Below are 17,828 nucleotides of genomic sequence, written 5' to 3'. Positions count from 1 at the left end.
GTTACTTTGCTGAAGCTGTTTGTTTGTCTTAGACATACAGTGATGGGAATAAATACATTTTAGATAGTAGTAAGTGTTCATTTCATTTGTGCTTATAGCCCTGTATTTCTGAAATACTGTGCTTTATATATTTATTTTCAGTTTTTTTTTTTATTAAAAAGGTAACTTTTGTTATATGTATCATTCTTTCCTTGGTAAAGCCATCTTTTATAGAAACACTGTTAAGAATCTTCAGAAAATAACTGGTTATAGTTACTGCTATGCTGAAAAATAATATAAAAATGAAAGCTACACGGCCAAAATGTTGTCTCTAACCAACTTTCTTTGTTCCAGCATAGGAATAATATTGACTTTTTCTTTAACTTTTTTTAGATCCTCACCATAGATGGTTTTGTTGTTCTCAAAATTCCTTTATGCTTGTAATCTCTCACTGTATTTCAAACTCAAAACATGGATGTGAAAGGTTGATAAAAATTTGTGTCAATACGGCAAACTTGATGGTGGCTCTTCTGAGTTTAGAATGGTCTTAACTTGGGAAGCCAGGGCACAATAAACATCAATAGCGGCCTTGTTAGAGTCTCACTTAGGCATTCTTGGTAGCTGTTTTCAAGCAAAAGTTACAACGTGGAAGCTTAGTAAGATGTGCCCACCTCATGTGCATAATCAAAAAGGTCAATCCAAAATATGATTGAGCTTTTGTGAAATATTTACTTTTCAGGAGAGCCGAGAAGTCTGGAAAATATCTGGTGCTGTGTTTCCTATAATATCTTTAAATGAAAGTTAATTTGCCCAAAGTTTTATCCCTGCGTGAAGATGGAAACTGTGGGACTACATTAAGACATTGCAACTGTTTTGCAGAGGTTGCCTTAGCAGAAGCATTTGCGAGTCTGGTAAAGACTACGTCATATTACTTGACTTTTCCAGCAATTTTCAGTCATAGCCTTTATTTACATAATCTCCCAGAGTCAGAGGCAGTTGCTCATCCAGAAGTACAATGCATATAATGCAGTAAAGAGGAATAAGGAATAAGGGTATTTTGGACCTCACTAACAGAAGTGAAGCTCATCTGTCTGATGAAAAAAGGACAGAAATTGTGGCTGAAGTTGCAGTAGCTGTTAATCCTTTATATAGTGCTGACTTTGTCATTGAGCATTCTGTTGGTTGTCAGAAAAAGAAGTGAGCCCAGCTTTGTTTAATATGCTCTCCAAATATGCCTATGTGCAGCAATTTTTCAATCACTGAAATTGACATGGCCCAGTGGCCAGATCAGCAGCTGCGGTCAGCAAATCTTACATACCCCACAAGTAAAAGCCACATAATGCAACATTGGCTTAAGAGGTCTTGTGCTGTGTGTTCCAGACAAATTGTCCACCCTTTTAGTCACAAGATGATGTAACACTTCATTAACTCAATGGCAAATCCATTGATCCTGGTATCATACAGACTTGGTATTTTTATTAGGTTAAAGTTGTGGCATACATTCACCTTCTTAATTAAAGCATTAAAGGTTTACAGTACAGTATTGGTTTATGGGGCACCAGAGCAAATGTGAAAAATATGGTTTTAAGCTACCTGAACTAATCCTCTGTAAAGCCAAGAGTGTTCTCTATTATTGATCCACATCTCCAGATTGCTGGAGATGGCTCCATCACTTTTAAAGAAGTACTAATGAAAGATGACTGTTTAATCTGTCTAATGTTTACTTTTTGCTTAAGTTTTCATAGTAATAGTTTAAGTGTTTTTACATTCCTATTGAAGAAATCCCGACATGTTCAGCGATTCTTTAGCATATTTGACCTTCAGAGGAGTCCTGTGACACCTTCTTGGAGGTGGCAGCATAGTGCAGATGTTTCTTCCCACAAAAAACTTTGACCCTTATAGAATATGATCCTTTTCTTTCACTATAGTTTCATCCCCAATTGCCAATTACCAAATAAGACACAAACACATTTGAATTTTGTTAATCCAGATCAATTGCCCCTGCCTGATTATTGGACATTTACCCTTTCACTGTTATGGAGCTGAATAAACCTACTACTATCTCGACCTCCTGGTTTATCATTAACATCAACATGTTCTCTCCACCATACCCCTCCTTGTTCTTCGCTTTATTTCCCTGAAATTAAAATCACATTTCTCTAATTTAAGTCCCTTTATTTAATATGTTCTCCAAATATGCCTAAAAGCTGAGGAACATGTGAATTTCCCATCGGGATTAATAAAGTATCTATCTATCTATCTATCTATCTATCTATCTATCTATCTATCTATCTATCTATCTATCTATCTATCTATCTATCTATCTATCTATCTATCTATCTATCTATCTATCTATCTATCTATCTATCTATCTATCTATCTATCTATCTATCTATCTATCTATCTATCTATCTATCTATCTATCTATCTATCTATCTATCTAGTAGACTCTTCGCTCAGTTATCACTAGCATACCCAAATCCTGCTGTTTGTACTGGTGGCAAACCAATCTCTCTTTCATCCTGGGCAGGTAAAATTAAGACACCTGATTACATTAATAATAACTTTAAACTCTAAATGTTCCAGTTACTAAGGTCCAGGACCTCAGTCCATCCACTTTCCTTGTATGTCTGTCTCCAGCTCATATCAATCCTTAAAGCAAATGGTGGCCTACTCTCCTCTTCACTGCCAGACTTCTGCCATTATTTCCAATATGGGCTCCGTCTTCTCTCTCACCACCCAATCTTACAGAAAGTTATACTGTAACATTTCTGCATCCCACAAAAGCTCAAATTATTAGCATGTTCAGTTTAAATTTGTACATTGCCAATACTTTACAGAAACTCTGTGCTATGTATTTGGCAGCTGATCCTGTTTGCCACTTGTGTCACTTAAATGTCCCTGGCGTGTTTCTTAACATGTTTTGGTCTGCTGTCTATATCTGCCTGTGTTCTATTCTCTCAGTTAATCTCCTTTTACTGCCTTATACATGTTTTCTCCTTGACCTCTCTGATATTACCCTTATTTTAATATGCCACAAATTTAGTCTTGAAACAATTGCATTACAACTAATTGTAGCCTCTTGCTGGAAATTCCTGATTCACTTAGTAAATTTGTGGAAATCCTCTTTCCTAGACCTCCTAGTTTTGCCAGAAATGTCAGCAGTGCAGATCAATGCTTCATCTGGTTTCAATATTCAAAAGTGGCAGTCTGCGATGCTCTTTATTTTGTATATAGTGGCTACCAGGCTTCTCGTATCCAGTGTGCTTAGTGGAAGTCCCTGCAGCTAGTGAGTTCTCACCATTGATTGTCCACCTTCTACTACTTTGTTCACTCAAAATGTTCATCTGCACAGATTAAAAAAATCCACAGCTAAAATCATGAATGTCTGGCATATGCCAGTGTGGATAAAGCCACCTGTAACAACCTCCTTTGATGTATCAGCATCACACTTTGACCTGGAAGGAGCTCAGTGGCAGATGTATGTTGTTAAGTGTTCTGTCAATGAAGTCTTCTTTTTCTGGGCTTATTTCTCTGCACATTCTAATCATTACTATTATACTACTATATATTAAATGCAGTGGCGGACCGTGCATTTCACACCTAGGCCTTCAGTAGTGCTCCGTCTGAATCAACCCGCCCCTCAAAAACTAATTTATGGTTATAAAAACCATCTTAATATGCAGAAATACAGCATAAAAAGCCGTTGCATCGCAGATAGATAACTCCTGTAGCCACAATAAATGCCTTTATTGAATAGACAAAAACAGGGGTGAACAAGTTCCTTTCTACTGCAGCTACAGCCGCAACACACATAAAAAACATCAATAATAACTCATAAACTTGCAATATTATTTAGGAAAATCGCAACATTTTACTCACCAAAAATTCATATTATTTGTAAACGAAATCCATCCTCCTCTCTTTCCTCAAAAACAGTTCAATTACTCTGTCGTACAGATTATCCGTGCACTTCAGTTCCATCACGAAGTCCCTTTCTATCGCCATCGAAGCTAATGCTGAAAGTCGAATCTGCCCTGTCGTATTTCTGGAATAAGTTTTAATTCGCTTTAGGGCTGAAAATGTCCGCTCGACAGAAGCAGTGGACACGGGAATGGTCACCGCCAAACATACCAATGTGTACATCTGCCCTATGCTCTCATTCAGATTTTTCTGATGAAGGAAGTCAAGGAGATCAGTGGGAGATTTTCCTGCAAAATCATCCATGGCATACATTACAGTCAGTTCTGTTTTTAGCCGAGACAGATCAAAAAGTGCTCCGTGGCTCTGTTAAACTGGAGAAGGCTGCATGCGGGAAATTTTTCTTGTATTCCCGAAACTTCTGGGGGTCGAGGAGCATGACAAACATCAGTTTTTCATGGTCTTGAAATCTGGTCTGTGTCTGGCAAATCATATTGTCCGGAATCCTGCCATGGAGTTGGCGGTAGTGCGTGTGAGGATCTTGCGCTTGACCTCTTCGTGTGCTCGGAGCGCCTGCGGTGCGTTCAGTGGCCTTGTAGAGTTCCTCATATCAGCTTCTATATCGCTCAACGGTGTCACAGAAATCCTTTACCCTAGCCAGACAAAACTGCACATCCAGTTTTTTGTTCTGTAGTATTGAAAAGAACACGTCTGAATACTCAAAAATGCCATTGAATGTGTGAAGCAAAAAACAAAACTCAAAATCATCCAGACGTGCTTTAAATCCATCAAGCACAGCGCCGTGTGTCCTCATCATACTCGTCATGATGCTCCAGAATGTCATGAAACAGTTCCTTTAGAGCATCTCTCTTCTCTATCAAATCAATGGGTCTGAATATGGTGACGTTGCCGTACGTCTGCTAGAGGGCCCTAGTGACACCAACTCAAAATCTGATTGGTTGAAGCAACAGTTTAATCGACATTTATTTTGTGTTAGAGGGCCTGCAGAACGGATAGTGAAGGCCTCCTGGCAGACTTCTTTGACTTTGTCCCTGCCTGGCAACAAATGATGGCTGAAATGTGATTGGTTAAATGCTTTAATACGAAAATACATGTCTGGAAGTAGCACAACCATCGGAAAAGCTATGAAAGGAAGCGGACAGACTATTTGGAATTATTTAATAAGTATTCATGGACAAAATATAATTAACATCAGTTTGTGATTCAGATATTTTTTTAGGCCAGCAGAGAAGGCCTTGCAGGCCCTGACGGCCCGCCACTGATCAAATGAGTATAAGTTTAGAGTGACGTGGTTCTTTTACTTTATATTTGAATAACAGATAAGTTATGTTAAGAATAAGAAAATGAAAATTTAAATATGAGAAGAAGGCCTATATTTACATATACTGTACTGTATATAGTGTGTGAGGGATGGCCAGCCGAATATTCCGGTCATCACCTCCAGGCCGCTAGATGGAGTCCTCCCAGCAGCATGGAAGGTCCCCATATTTCAGCAGGGCATTATGGACGGTGTAGTTTTTATAAACAACCCTGCTGGATACCATGGGGGCCACCAGGAGCCGCTGTAGGGTGGCTTACAGACTGTTATGTGCCCTATAACCTGGAAGTACGTCCTGGTCACATGAACAGGAGAAACAACGTGCTTCCAGGTTGAAGATAAAGGCTTTCACTCTGACCCGGAAGTAATGAGGACTTGTGGATGATTGGACAGTTACCACTGACCTGGAAGTAATAAGGAATCATGGACTGTAGGATTGGAACCACTTTTGGGTCAGGGAATATAAAAGGACTGTGGGAAAGCCCAGATGCTGAGCTGAGCTGGGTGGAAGGGTGGCAACGCGTCTGGGAGAGGAGGATTAGTGTATTGATTATTGTGTATTGCATGTGTAGTGTGGAGTGGAGGGTGCTTTGTGCACATTATTATTACAAAATAAATAATAATTGTAATTTTACCCGGTGTTTGGAGTGGTACCTGAGGGTTCAAGGGAGCTCTAGCTCCCCCTACTGCTACACTGCCGTAGTCGGCAGGATTCTCTGGCCGTCGGTTGGCAGAGGACCTGAATTTAAAACAAATATTGTGATATCAGAAAACCCTAAGAAGGTGCCGGCCACAAACACGGAGGTAGAAACACCACTCACTACAAGCAGTACGCCAGTGTAGCAGTAGGGGGCGCATCTTTGAAGTGCTTTGAAGTGCTTTGGGCATTGGGAAGCCACTAATATAAATGTATTTATTATTGGGGGTCAAGGTGGCTAAACTCCAAGTTGTACAGACCAGGCCACGCTATCTCTAACAATGTCCAGAATGTTTTGGAGGATTCACAGGCATTTGTAGACTTGTGTCAATGTCTGATATACTGTCTGTAGGAGGTGGCAAGGGGGCTCATCTCAATTTAAAGAAAAAGCTTTTCTTTTCCAGAATTCCCCCATGTTGTTATACTTGTTAGAGTCAAGAAACTCTACACAGTAGTCTTGTTTGATCTGCTTATACTAGCAATGCCATTCTTTCAGTTAGCACTGATCAGTAGACTGAAAGCTTAATCTGAGCATTTGGCTGTTGCTTCACCAGCACAACCTGATAACAATGCTTGAAAAAACACTGTGGCTGTACCAATTTCTTTTGTCAGTCTCATGGTTACCTTTAGCCTCACCTGTGAATAAGACAGAGATGGATCTGAACTCCTTCACTTGGGATAACTGCTACCAGTTTACCTAAAGAGGCAAAGCCACTGTTTTCTGAAGGAGGACCATGATCTAAGAAATGGAATTGCGAGTTCTCATCCCAGCTGTATCACGTTCAGCTGCAAACTACTCCATGATAATCATCAATGAATCAAGTTCAACCTTCCCCAGAATAAAGGGAGAATTATGAATTTCTGAAAAGGGTGCTGTCCAATAATCAGAATATTATTTTTGATGGACTTGTCTACACTAATTAGCAGACTTTGTTCTTCAGTTTTGTTTTTTAAATTCCAAGTTGCATTCTTTCTTATTTTCTGGGTTCATGTGCTCAACTTCAAATGAACAGTTCTGTTATATTGTTCAAAACATTATTAGGATAAAAGGACAGAAGAAGTAATCATTGCTGTGTGGACTCTGAATGATAGTGCCTTATTGAAATTAAGATCTTACCGGAATCATCCTTTTACAGAGTTATGCTTTTAATGTTGTTAATGTGATAACAGAAGATTTTTTTTTTTTTTTTTTTTAAACTTTGACTAACACTTTTTTGTGGTTTTTGGATAGATAAGCCAGAGCCACCAGCTGGAGTTCCATGTGCATCAGATGTACGGAGTGACACCTTAACCTTATCATGGTATGGACCTACCTATGATGGAGGAAGCGCTGTACAGTCCTACACAGTTGAGATTTGGAATTCTGTGGAAAAGCAGTGGAAGGACTTGACCACTTGCCGTAGCACATCTTACAATATTCAGAATCTCCTTCCAGACAGAGATTACAGGTTTCGAGTCCGAGCTCAGAATATATATGGTGTGAGTGAGCCAAGCCAAGAGTCTGATTTGGTGAAAGTAGGAGAAACTCAAGTAGGTGAGTGCCTCTCTAGAGTATACTGGTGCTGTTTCAGTTATGGTAGATATGGGAGAGACGAGAAAAAAGTGTTTCTGTAAATTTGATTTAGAAATATGTACACAAAATCTTTAGTGTTGCATTTTATTCCAAAAAACTTGTAAAGAGTGTTGCGTTTTTTTTTTTTGGCCTGAAAAAGTACATTTTTTTTAAATCTGAAAAGTATATATAATGAGAGAAATAAAAATAGTAGTGATAAATAAAAATAATATGAAATGAACAACAATAACAAAAATAATAATGATACCAAAACTGTATATAATATCAAAATGAGTCCTTTGTGTGGTAAATCTTAAAGCACAGTGAAAGACACAATCCAACGTCACAGTTAGGACAACAACAGCGTGTTTCTTTTCAGATTTTCTTTCCAGATTTATCCGTTTTTGAACAGCAAACTGCACAGGTACGAGTTGGATTCTGTTTTTATTTCTGTTGGAGATATATCCTCTTTAATAAAATCTCTGTGTGCGTCCATGTGTCCGTGTGTGTGTGTCTTCTGGTGAAGTGCGCATGCGTGGGGCACTCTTTAATAAAGGACATCATTTCTGGGGAGAGTGCTGATTGGGTACTCACAGCCGCGCACATTAAATCCGTTGCCACACATATAATGTTCAGCTGCATGCCAGCACAGATTAAAATACTTGCTGGGGAACTGCACAGTACTTGCTGGAGAGACGCCACACATTACATCAGTTCCTGGGGACACTCTGTGACAGAAAATTAAACGCATATTACGGACAAGGCGGAAGTACAGGGAAGGGCGAAATGAGTGGCAGAGTCACCGGCCTCTAGCAGATGCTTCAAAGGCCGCCTGACGCGTCACACAAGACAGAGAGGGCGGGACCTATAAAATATTGTGCGGCCAATCGAATTTCGGTAAATGACATAAGGCACGAAAAATCCAATCGGGTACTGAGACGCGGAGACCAGCTTCCCCAAAGAGGTGGGATTAGTGTTTGTTGTTGTGTAAGTGTTCACTCTGAGGATGTCAGATTTGCGATTTAAGCAAAATAATCAAGCTTGGCCCGGTAAAGTGTAAAGTGTCAGTCGTTGAAGGGGTTTTCCTAAATATACGAATTTTCATGATATTACAATAAGATGACTTTTAAAAGTAGATTTATTTTCGCGCACATAAAATCCTTTGCTGGGGAGACGCCATACATAAAATAATCAGCTGCACGCCAGCATAGATTAAAATGCTTGCTGGGGAACTGCACAGTTCTTGCTGGAGAGACACCACAGCAAGCTAAAATAAAGAGAGGCAGGATAGGAGATCTTCAAATAGACACAACACATCAATCAACAGCCACAGAGGAGAGGATAAATGTAATATTAATTATACTTACTGTATTCTATTTTATTTTTATTATTATTTTACTTTAGGCTTCTTGCAAAAATATTTTTGACAAAAAAAATTAAGACAAGAAACTGAATTAGTTCAAGGTCCCTTGCCATTTAATATAGACTGTTCCTACTAATGTTTATGCACTACTGTTCTAGCGCCCGTTATTGTAACAGGCTTAATGTCTAGTAATCAATAAAATTGCTAACAGTAAGTCGCTCTGGATTGATCCACGATGTGCTGAGTCGAATGTATCTCTTAAGTGGTAATGTGGACAGTAGATGTGCGCCAATGATTTGTTCTACAAGCTGGCATGTAAAGTTTGCATGAGATAGTTTTGCCAGCTTTTTGTTTGTATAAGATGAATGCATTTCAAATGCACTGTTCCACCAGATGACAATATCTGTTTGTAGTATTTCTTTTTTTGCCTCCGCATAATGGGAGAGAAAGTCAATTCTTGATCTGCACGATCTATGCCACTCATTGTGCTATTGTAATCGACCACAGCCCAAGGCTTCATAATCTGCTTGTTGCATTTTGCTTGTACAGTGGCTGCAGCTGCATTATGTACATCGCTCCTTGCTGTAATTTAGCTCTGCCAAAGTCTTCAGGCATGCCACAACGGTTGAGATGCACTGTTCCATATGCGCCAGTCTTTCTTTGCAGCAAGATGTCAAATAGCTCTAGAGAAGTATAAAAATTATTCATGGTTACACAGTAGCCTTGATCCACCACAGCATCTATCAAAGTCCACACCAGTGACGTAGCAATGCTATACTGACTGTATTTCAGATCAAACATTGTCTCTTTCCCTGTGTACAGAACCGAATTCCAAATGTATCCCGTTTTAGATTCACAAAGCTTGTAAAACTTTATGCCAAATCTTGGTCTTTTTGATGTGATGGACTGTATCCATGACTGTCTGCCATTATAAGCCATGAGACTTTCATCGATGCTGACATCACGGTCTGGAATGTAAATACCCCGAAATTTTGCTACAATGGCCTGGTATATCTCACAAATTTTCTTCAGTTTGGGTGCTGGATGGGTATCCTCATCAAAGTGTTCATTGTTGGTAAAGTGCAGATATTTCATAATTAGTGAAAACCTACATACAGACATCATTTCTCAAAATTACGGCAGCACTGGCAGCACAGCCTGAGTGGTTCTCAGTTCTGATGATTATGCAAGATGGCTTTGTATAGTTGCCCAAGTGACAGTCGGGACTAACACTTTTAGCACGGTTGACGCTAAAAGCAATGATATTTTGAAATTAAATAATATGGGGATGGACTACTACAGTATAGTCACTAGAATTAGCAACTCAGTACCAGATAGTTTCATAGAAAGGAGAGAAAAACAAAAAAATTCCAAGTATAGCAACCCTAGTAGCAGCTTCAACTTCTCTGTGTCAAACAGTGAAAACAATTAACAAAATGTTAAGAATATAATAAAAAATAATTGTTTAAAAAAGAAAATATATGGTATAATAGAATGAATGCTACAGAATAAAAATGTCCCAAATGCCTTATATGATTTTTTTTTTTGGAATGCCTGTATCCTTTCTAAATCGTTTTGAGATTTGAATAAATCATATGTTCTACTGTTTGGTGCCATATGTACTTGTATTACTCCTATATATGTAATGAAGCACAATATTACTGTAACATATTTAGGTTCAAAGGATTTTGAATGTGCTAGATAAGGTGTATTGCTGTTGTTAATTAAGTTCACTCATTTTTCCTAATTTAGGAAATGTTGCTTTCAAATTTATACATTATGTGCATTCTATTTATCATATATAGAAGCATTATTATTCAGCTTGCTGTTTTTATACTTCAGTGACACATTTAATGGAAATAAAAATGGCATATTTCAGAATAACTATGTTATACACTAGAATCCCTGAAGCCTACAAAAATATTAATAATGCCAGAACATCTTAAATTCCCTCACACCTCGTCAGCAGCATCTTTGTTTTGAAAATGTGTCAGGTTAGCACAAGCAGCAAGCAGCCTGCTATCCCGTCCCTCACTGAGGTAGCTGAAGTCAAGTCAAGTCAAAATTTTCGGAACTGGGAGTAGGGTGTCTGGAGTTGTATACGGTAAATAATATATCCTTATTTGGAATACAACGGTCTGTGTAAATATAGGATGACTGGAAATGTGAGGCAAGAAATGTTGAACACATATCTAAAACAAACTTTTTTCATGTTATAGTAATAATTGAAAAAATGTTGATGTGAAGTGTGCAATGTGTGAAGTCCAAATGTCAAGTAAACATTGTCACAAAAGGTGTAACAAAACAAGTGCACTTTTATTCAATAATATAACCAAAGAAAAAGAAATTGTTCGATTTACATGTTACTGGCAATGTGTTAAAAACTGAAGCCAACTGTCATTGGTACAAAGTAGACACGTCTGCTTGGCTGGTGCAAAGGTAAGGACTACTGCTTCATAATCAAAAGGTTGTGAGTTTGAGCCTAGGACTTCTTCGCATTTACAGTCTTGAGTAGTGACCTGCTGTTATTGTTACTGTTACAGTATATAATAAAAACATGCACTTGATTTGAGTCTGTAACAACCGGTGTAAATGTATGGTACTTGTAAAAGTTAGTGCTGAAGGGAGAAAAGCAGACCTGCAAACACAGCTTAATCATTTGTTTTTGGTGTCTTGTTGAGCAAACACACCACAGTGTCCTTGGTGGATGTTACTTTTCCTCACAAACAGACATTCACATCAACATGTCATTTGAACAGTTTTTTTTATTCAAGAATCAAAGAATAAAACTGAATAAAAAAATCATTCAAATGACATGTTGATATGAATGCCCGTGTACAAGGAAAAGTAACATCTTTTACAAGTACCATAAATTTACACAGAATGTTACAGACTCACATCAAATATATGTTTTTGTTATATGATGATAATATTAATAATAACTACTCAAAGCGTTTAAATACAGAGGAGACGCAGTATTTGAACTTATTACCTTGCCATTGCTAAACGGTAGCATATCCACTGCACCATCTGCGCAGATCTGTGACAGAGCAGCATTACCACTGTGACAACTGGTTGAAAATGAAACGTGCAAACACACCCGTATGCGAACATCTTTTACTTTGTATCAAATGATAGTTGGGCTTCAGCAGCAGGTCAGTTGAGCAATTTCTTTTTCTTCAGTTTTATTCTTGAATAAAAGCATTCTGGTTTAGTTACACCTTTCGTGAAAGTGTTTCTTGGATATTTGGGCTTCACATATCCTACACTTCATGTCAAAATTATGTCGGTATTATGATAACATGAAAACATTTTCTGTTTTAGCCGTATGTTCAGCATTTCTTGCCTCAGATTTCCTCTGTCATTCTGTATTTACATAGATCTTTGTGGATATGGAACATACATGAAGTGTATGTGTTTCAAATCATGATATTTCATTATCTATATAATTCCTTACAAATGCATCGCCAGATAAACACTTCACAGACTTCAACTGTGAGGATTGCAGCAGGGTGATGCCCTCATCTGACTGAATGGGGGGTGGAGGTGTATCAGGCTGCATTCTGCTAATCTACACATTTGCAAAACAAAAACGGGCTATTAGCACAGTGATAAGGAGCTTCTTGGCATATGTCAAGAACATTTAAAGAGGTCAGGGACAACGGGAAAAAAATTGTAAGCTTCAGGGATTCTAGTGTTAATTAGAAAAGGTGATGTACTCCAAACATAATTTTATCAGTTATTTGTATTTTGTTATCTGCTCTTTTAGGAAACAAAGAAGAAGCTGAATTATCTGATGATGGTATGTACTTTCAATTGTAAGGAAACAAAACATTTTTTTCACATGAGCACCAGTAATGATGATGGTCTGGAGCATAGTGTCAAACAGCGCTGTCCTAAAGGGAGTCGGTACCATCATCTTCATAGCACATTCTTTTCTCTGCTGTACAACTTTGGCTGATGGCTGTTGGGAGTCAGTTAAGATTGTATTTTTTTTAATGAAAATAGTGTATGGAGATTAATTTTAGGTTGTCAAACCCTAAACTTTCAAAGTCTGTTCAAGTGTTTTGATGATCATTCAATTTGCTGGGTGCTAAATGGCTTGAAATCACTAATCTTCTAAACATGTAGTAATTATGGAGCATTATCTTTTAAAGATTTGCTAAACAAAAAAGCTGGCTTTGTACTGAAATGTTAAGGTTCCAAATGTTTAAGATATGTATGCTGTACAATACACTATTGTTTTAATTTCACAGGAACACACCTGAAATTATGAGATATTCTACTGTGCACTTTGGTTAAGAAACCTGAACATTAGAATATCAAGTTTATCATCCTTAATGCCATTAAAGAGGCTAAATGCAGGTCACAATTGTGAATCACTGAATTATTTCTGTTACAGATTTAGATAAAGAAAGTGAGCCAGTGTACCGTGATGTTGAAATTAACAAATCTCAAAAAGTCTCTGAATTTTATGATATACAAGAAAGACTTGGCACGTACGTATAAGCTTTACAGATTTTAAGACAGTTTAAGTATTAAGTATCCACGTGTAAGAGTCTATAATATTTGTTTATCTGTTATTTTGATTGTGTAGGGGCAAATTTGGACAAGTGTTTAAACTAGTTGAGAAGAAAACTGGAAAAACTTGGGCAGGGAAATTCATAAAGGCATTCTCAGCCAAAGACAAAGAAAATGTAAGACAAGAAATTGGTATAATGAACTGCCTACATCACCCCAAACTCGTCCAATGTGTGGATGCATTTGAGGGCAAGTCGGACATAGTCATGGTTATGGAAATGTAAGTATGAAACTGAAAAATACTGGAGACATACTACAGCTCATCATTAATTGCTTCAAAAAAAGCTGGTAGTAAAGTGAAAAAGACATTAGTTTTTCTGGTAGATTTTACATGTTGTTTATCATATTTTAAGGTTTAGTTTACCATAAGAAATGTGATGTACCTGGTGTAATTGGCATTTCACATATCTTGTACTAGCATATTCTGTAAAAACATTAAACATTGTAGTTTGCCATTAAATGACACTTTTGGTGCAGATGACATACCTGTGGAAGCATGGAGGTGTTTAGGAGAGATGGCAGTGGAGTTTTTAACCAGATTGTTTAATAGAAGAAAATGAGAGGATGCCTGAGGAGTGGAGAAGTGTACTGGTGCCGATATTTAAAAATAAGGGGGATGTGCAGGACTGTAGTAACTACAGGGGGATAAAATTGATGAGCCACAGCATGAAGTTATGGGAAAGAGTAGTGGAAGCTAGGTTAAGAAGTGAGGTGATGATTAGTGAGCAGCAGTATGGTTTCATGCCAAGAAAGAGCACCACAGATGTGATGTTTGTTCTGAGGGTGTTGATGGAGAAGTTTAGAGAAGGCCAGAAGGAGTTGCATTGCGTCTTTGTGAACCTGGAGAAAGCATATGACCGGGTGCCTTGAGAGGAGCTGTGGTATTGTATGAGGAAATCGGGAGTGGCAGAGAAGTATAGCATGGTCCAGATCTAACTATGCAACTTTTAATGCAATGCAATAATTGCATAGTTAGATCTGGACCACCCAGTATGTAAGAGTTGTACAGGATATGTACGAGGGAAGTGTGACTATGGTGAGGTCTGCGGTAGGAGTGACGGATGCATTCAAGGTGGAAGTGGGATTACATCAGGGATCGGCTCTGAGCCCTTTCTTATTTGCAGTGGTGATGGACAGGTTGACAGATGAGATTAGACAGGAGACCCCGTGGACTATGATGTTTGCTGATGACATTGTGATCTGTAGTGATAGTAGGGAGCAGGTTGAGGAGAACCTGGAGAGGTGGAGATATGCTCTAGAGAGGAGAGGAATGAAGGTCAGTAGGAACAAGACAGAATACATGTGTGTAAATGAGAGGGAGGTCAGTGGAATGGTGAGGATGTAGGGAGTAGAGTTGGCGAAGGTGGATGAGTTTAAATACTTGGGATCAACAGTAAAGAGTAATGGGGATTGTGGAAGAGAGGTGAAAAAGAGAGTGCAGGCAGGGTGGAGTGGGTGAAGAAGAGTGTCAGGAGTGATTTGTGACACGGATATCAGCAAGAGTGAAAGGGAAGGTCTACAGGACGGTAGTGAGACCAGCTATGTTATATGGGTTGGAGACGGTGGCACTGACCAGAAAGCAGGAGACAGAGCTGGAGGTAGCAGAGTTAAAGATGCTAAGATTTGCATTGGGTGTGACGAGGATGGACAGGATTAGAAATGAGGACATTAGAGGGTCAGCTCAAGTTGGACAGTTGGGAGACAAAGTCAGAGAGGCGAGATTGCTTTGGTTTGGACATGTGCAGAGGAGAGATGCTGGGTGTATTGGGAGAAGGATGCTAAGGATAGAGCTGCCAGGGAAGAGGAAAAGAGGAAGACCTAAGAGAAGGTTTATGGATGTGGTGAGAGAGGACATGCAGGTGATGGGTGTAACAGAACAAGATGCAGAGGACAGAAAGATGTGGAAGAAGATGATTCGCTGTGGCGACCCCTAACTGGAGCAGCCGAAAGAAGTTTGCCATTTAATCATGTCAGATTCTAAAATTAAGCACCCTGCCATGTGTGTGCTAAGATTAAGAAAATGCTGAAGGGGGACCTTTTATGCTAAGTGGACTTAAACTGGACACTAAGGAGGTAACAACAGCACACCATATATCAGCCTGCATAAAACGGTCATGACTGTCACGTAACCTTACTACTTGCTGGAGTTTTGTGTACAGTATTTATCATTCAGACTTACTTGTGTCATAAATGGGTTCTTTTCATGCTTTCTTTTAAATATTTTTTACATGAAAATACATTTTGATTTTAATGTAGCTGATAAATTCACTACTGGTATTTTTGTAGCTTTTGTACATTTGCAAGTGTTTTGTTATTCCAACATGTCATTAATAAGCAAGGCTGTGTAAAGAAGGCCAAGTTAAAGTACTGCTCCAGTTTAAACCAAAAAAAATTTAAATTATATATATAATATACAAAACAATAATGAAATCCCTTTAAAAGGGTCATAAAAACCTTTCATTTTGTGATGCCATATGTAGAAGGTTGCTTTCTGATTAAAAAATGAGGGGGAGGGTGCAAAGGAATTAAGCATTTCCTATTTAAAGCCCTTTCCCATCTGGCATGTCCCATGGAAAAAGATTAATATCTTCACATAATAATGTTGATTTTTCTCCAGTAACTTTGCTTATTGGCATAATAAACTGTCTGAGATGTATTTTAAAACCATTGCTAAAAATAATAAAGGGCAGCAGGAAGGCCATTTTGTTGGTTTTTTTTTTTTTTGATGATTTTTTTTTTCTTTAACCATAATGGCATGTGTATGATTTTGAATAGCATTCACAGTTTTGCATTCCCCTTATGAGACCATGGCACCCTTATATTATTGTACTATTATTGTTACTATTATTGAACTTTAATTTTACAGTACTTAATGTAAGTTTGGTGATGGGGGAAAAAAGTTGCTACTGTGCTCAAATTCTGATTCTGTGATGCTCAAGATGTCAAAGTTGATTTTACGTGGTGTCTGTCTGTGTGTCTGTGGCAAAACCTACATACAATGGTAACGTCAGGAAAAAAACTGACCTAATTTATTCAAACAAATGGCATCATATTTGCCATGTTACACACTCCAGGCCTATTGTTTTGAGCTCCAGTTTGGTCAAGTACTTATTCCCATATCCTTCAAAAATAGTTTAATGTATGTTTAACCCTAACCAAAGTAGAATCTGCTTAATTTAACCTGGAATTTTGCTGTCTGCACTTTTTAGTCTTAGGACCAGGCCTGTTGATTTGCAAAATTTTTGCATGAGTAATTTTTGAGATACGTCATTTATTTAGATATACAGTAATCCCTCCTCCATCGCGGGGGTTGCGTTCCAGAGCCACCCGCGAAATAGGAAAATCCGCGAAGTAGAAACCATATGTTTATATGGTTATTTTTATATTGTCATGCTTGGGTCACAGATTTGCACAGAAACACAGGAGGTTGTAGAGAGACAGGAACGTTATTCAAACACTGCAAACAAACATTTGTCTCTTTTTCAAAAGTTTAAACTGTGCTCCATGACAAGACAGAGATGACAGTTCTGTCTCACAATTAAAAGAATGCAAACATATCTTCCTTTTCAAAGGAGTGCAAAGCAAGCAGTCAAAAAAAAATCAATACGGCTTTTTGGCTTTTAAGTATGCGAAGCACCGCCGGTACAAAGCTGTTGAAGGCGGCAGCTCACACCCCCTCTGTCAGGAGCAGAGAGAGAGAGAGAGAGAGATAGAGAGAGAAAAGTAAGCTGGGTAGCTTCTCAGCCATCTGCCAATAGCGTCCCTTGTATGAAATCAACTGGGCAAACCAACTGAGGAAGCATGTACCAGAAATTAAAAGACCCATTGTCCGCAGAAACCCGTGAAGCAGCGAAAAATCCGCGATATATATTTAAATATGCTTACATATAAAATCCGCGATGGAGTGAAGCCGCGAAAGGCGAAGCGCGATATAGCGAGGGATCACTGTACATGAATGCACATACAAGTGTGCATAAGTATTCTCACACTAAAGGACGTTTAGAAGAGCTTACCTGGTGACTTGCACAGAGGCATTAAGCCACTGCTTGACTAAGCAACTTGTTTACTTTATTTGACCCAGTGTGTTTAGTTTCAAATTAAATATTATTTGTTATTCACTTCATTTAATTTCCTGTTAATTTTACTCTACATTTATTTGTGTACATAATACATATAATGTAAGTATGTTTCTCTGACTTTTGCCTCTCTTTATTAGTTTATCATGGTATTTCAATTAGGAAAACATTGTTTCTTTGTGATACGGTATGATCACTGTGACTTGCTGGTGTTGTCATTTACATCTGAAGTATAGTACTAAAGTATCGTATTTTGGATTGCAATCCCTAGTTTAAGAAAATAAGCTCTTGAGTGTCAGCATCTAAATGTTCTAATTTGA

The 17,828-nt window shown here is 38.3% G+C and overlaps 1 protein-coding gene across 2 annotated transcripts in view; it reads left to right on the top strand.

The window, feature by feature from the left end:
• The window catches only part of mylka (myosin, light chain kinase a), a 260,728-nt gene that overhangs the window by 219,134 nt on the left and 23,766 nt on the right, over window positions 1-17,828 (top strand). For both annotated transcript variants that reach the window (XM_028806474.2, XM_028806473.2), the window contains 4 exons: window positions 7,168-7,470; window positions 12,621-12,653; window positions 13,254-13,350; window positions 13,449-13,652. In XM_028806474.2, the coding sequence (XP_028662307.1) occupies window positions 7,168-7,470; window positions 12,621-12,653; window positions 13,254-13,350; window positions 13,449-13,652 (637 nt within the window). The remainder of the gene's footprint in view (window positions 1-7,167; window positions 7,471-12,620; window positions 12,654-13,253; window positions 13,351-13,448; window positions 13,653-17,828) is intronic.

Source organism: Erpetoichthys calabaricus, chromosome 8, assembly GCF_900747795.2.
Source record: "Erpetoichthys calabaricus chromosome 8, fErpCal1.3, whole genome shotgun sequence".
In the NCBI taxonomy this organism is placed as follows: domain Eukaryota; kingdom Metazoa; phylum Chordata; class Cladistia; order Polypteriformes; family Polypteridae; genus Erpetoichthys; species Erpetoichthys calabaricus.
This window is presented reverse-complemented; position numbering and strand designations above follow the sequence as displayed.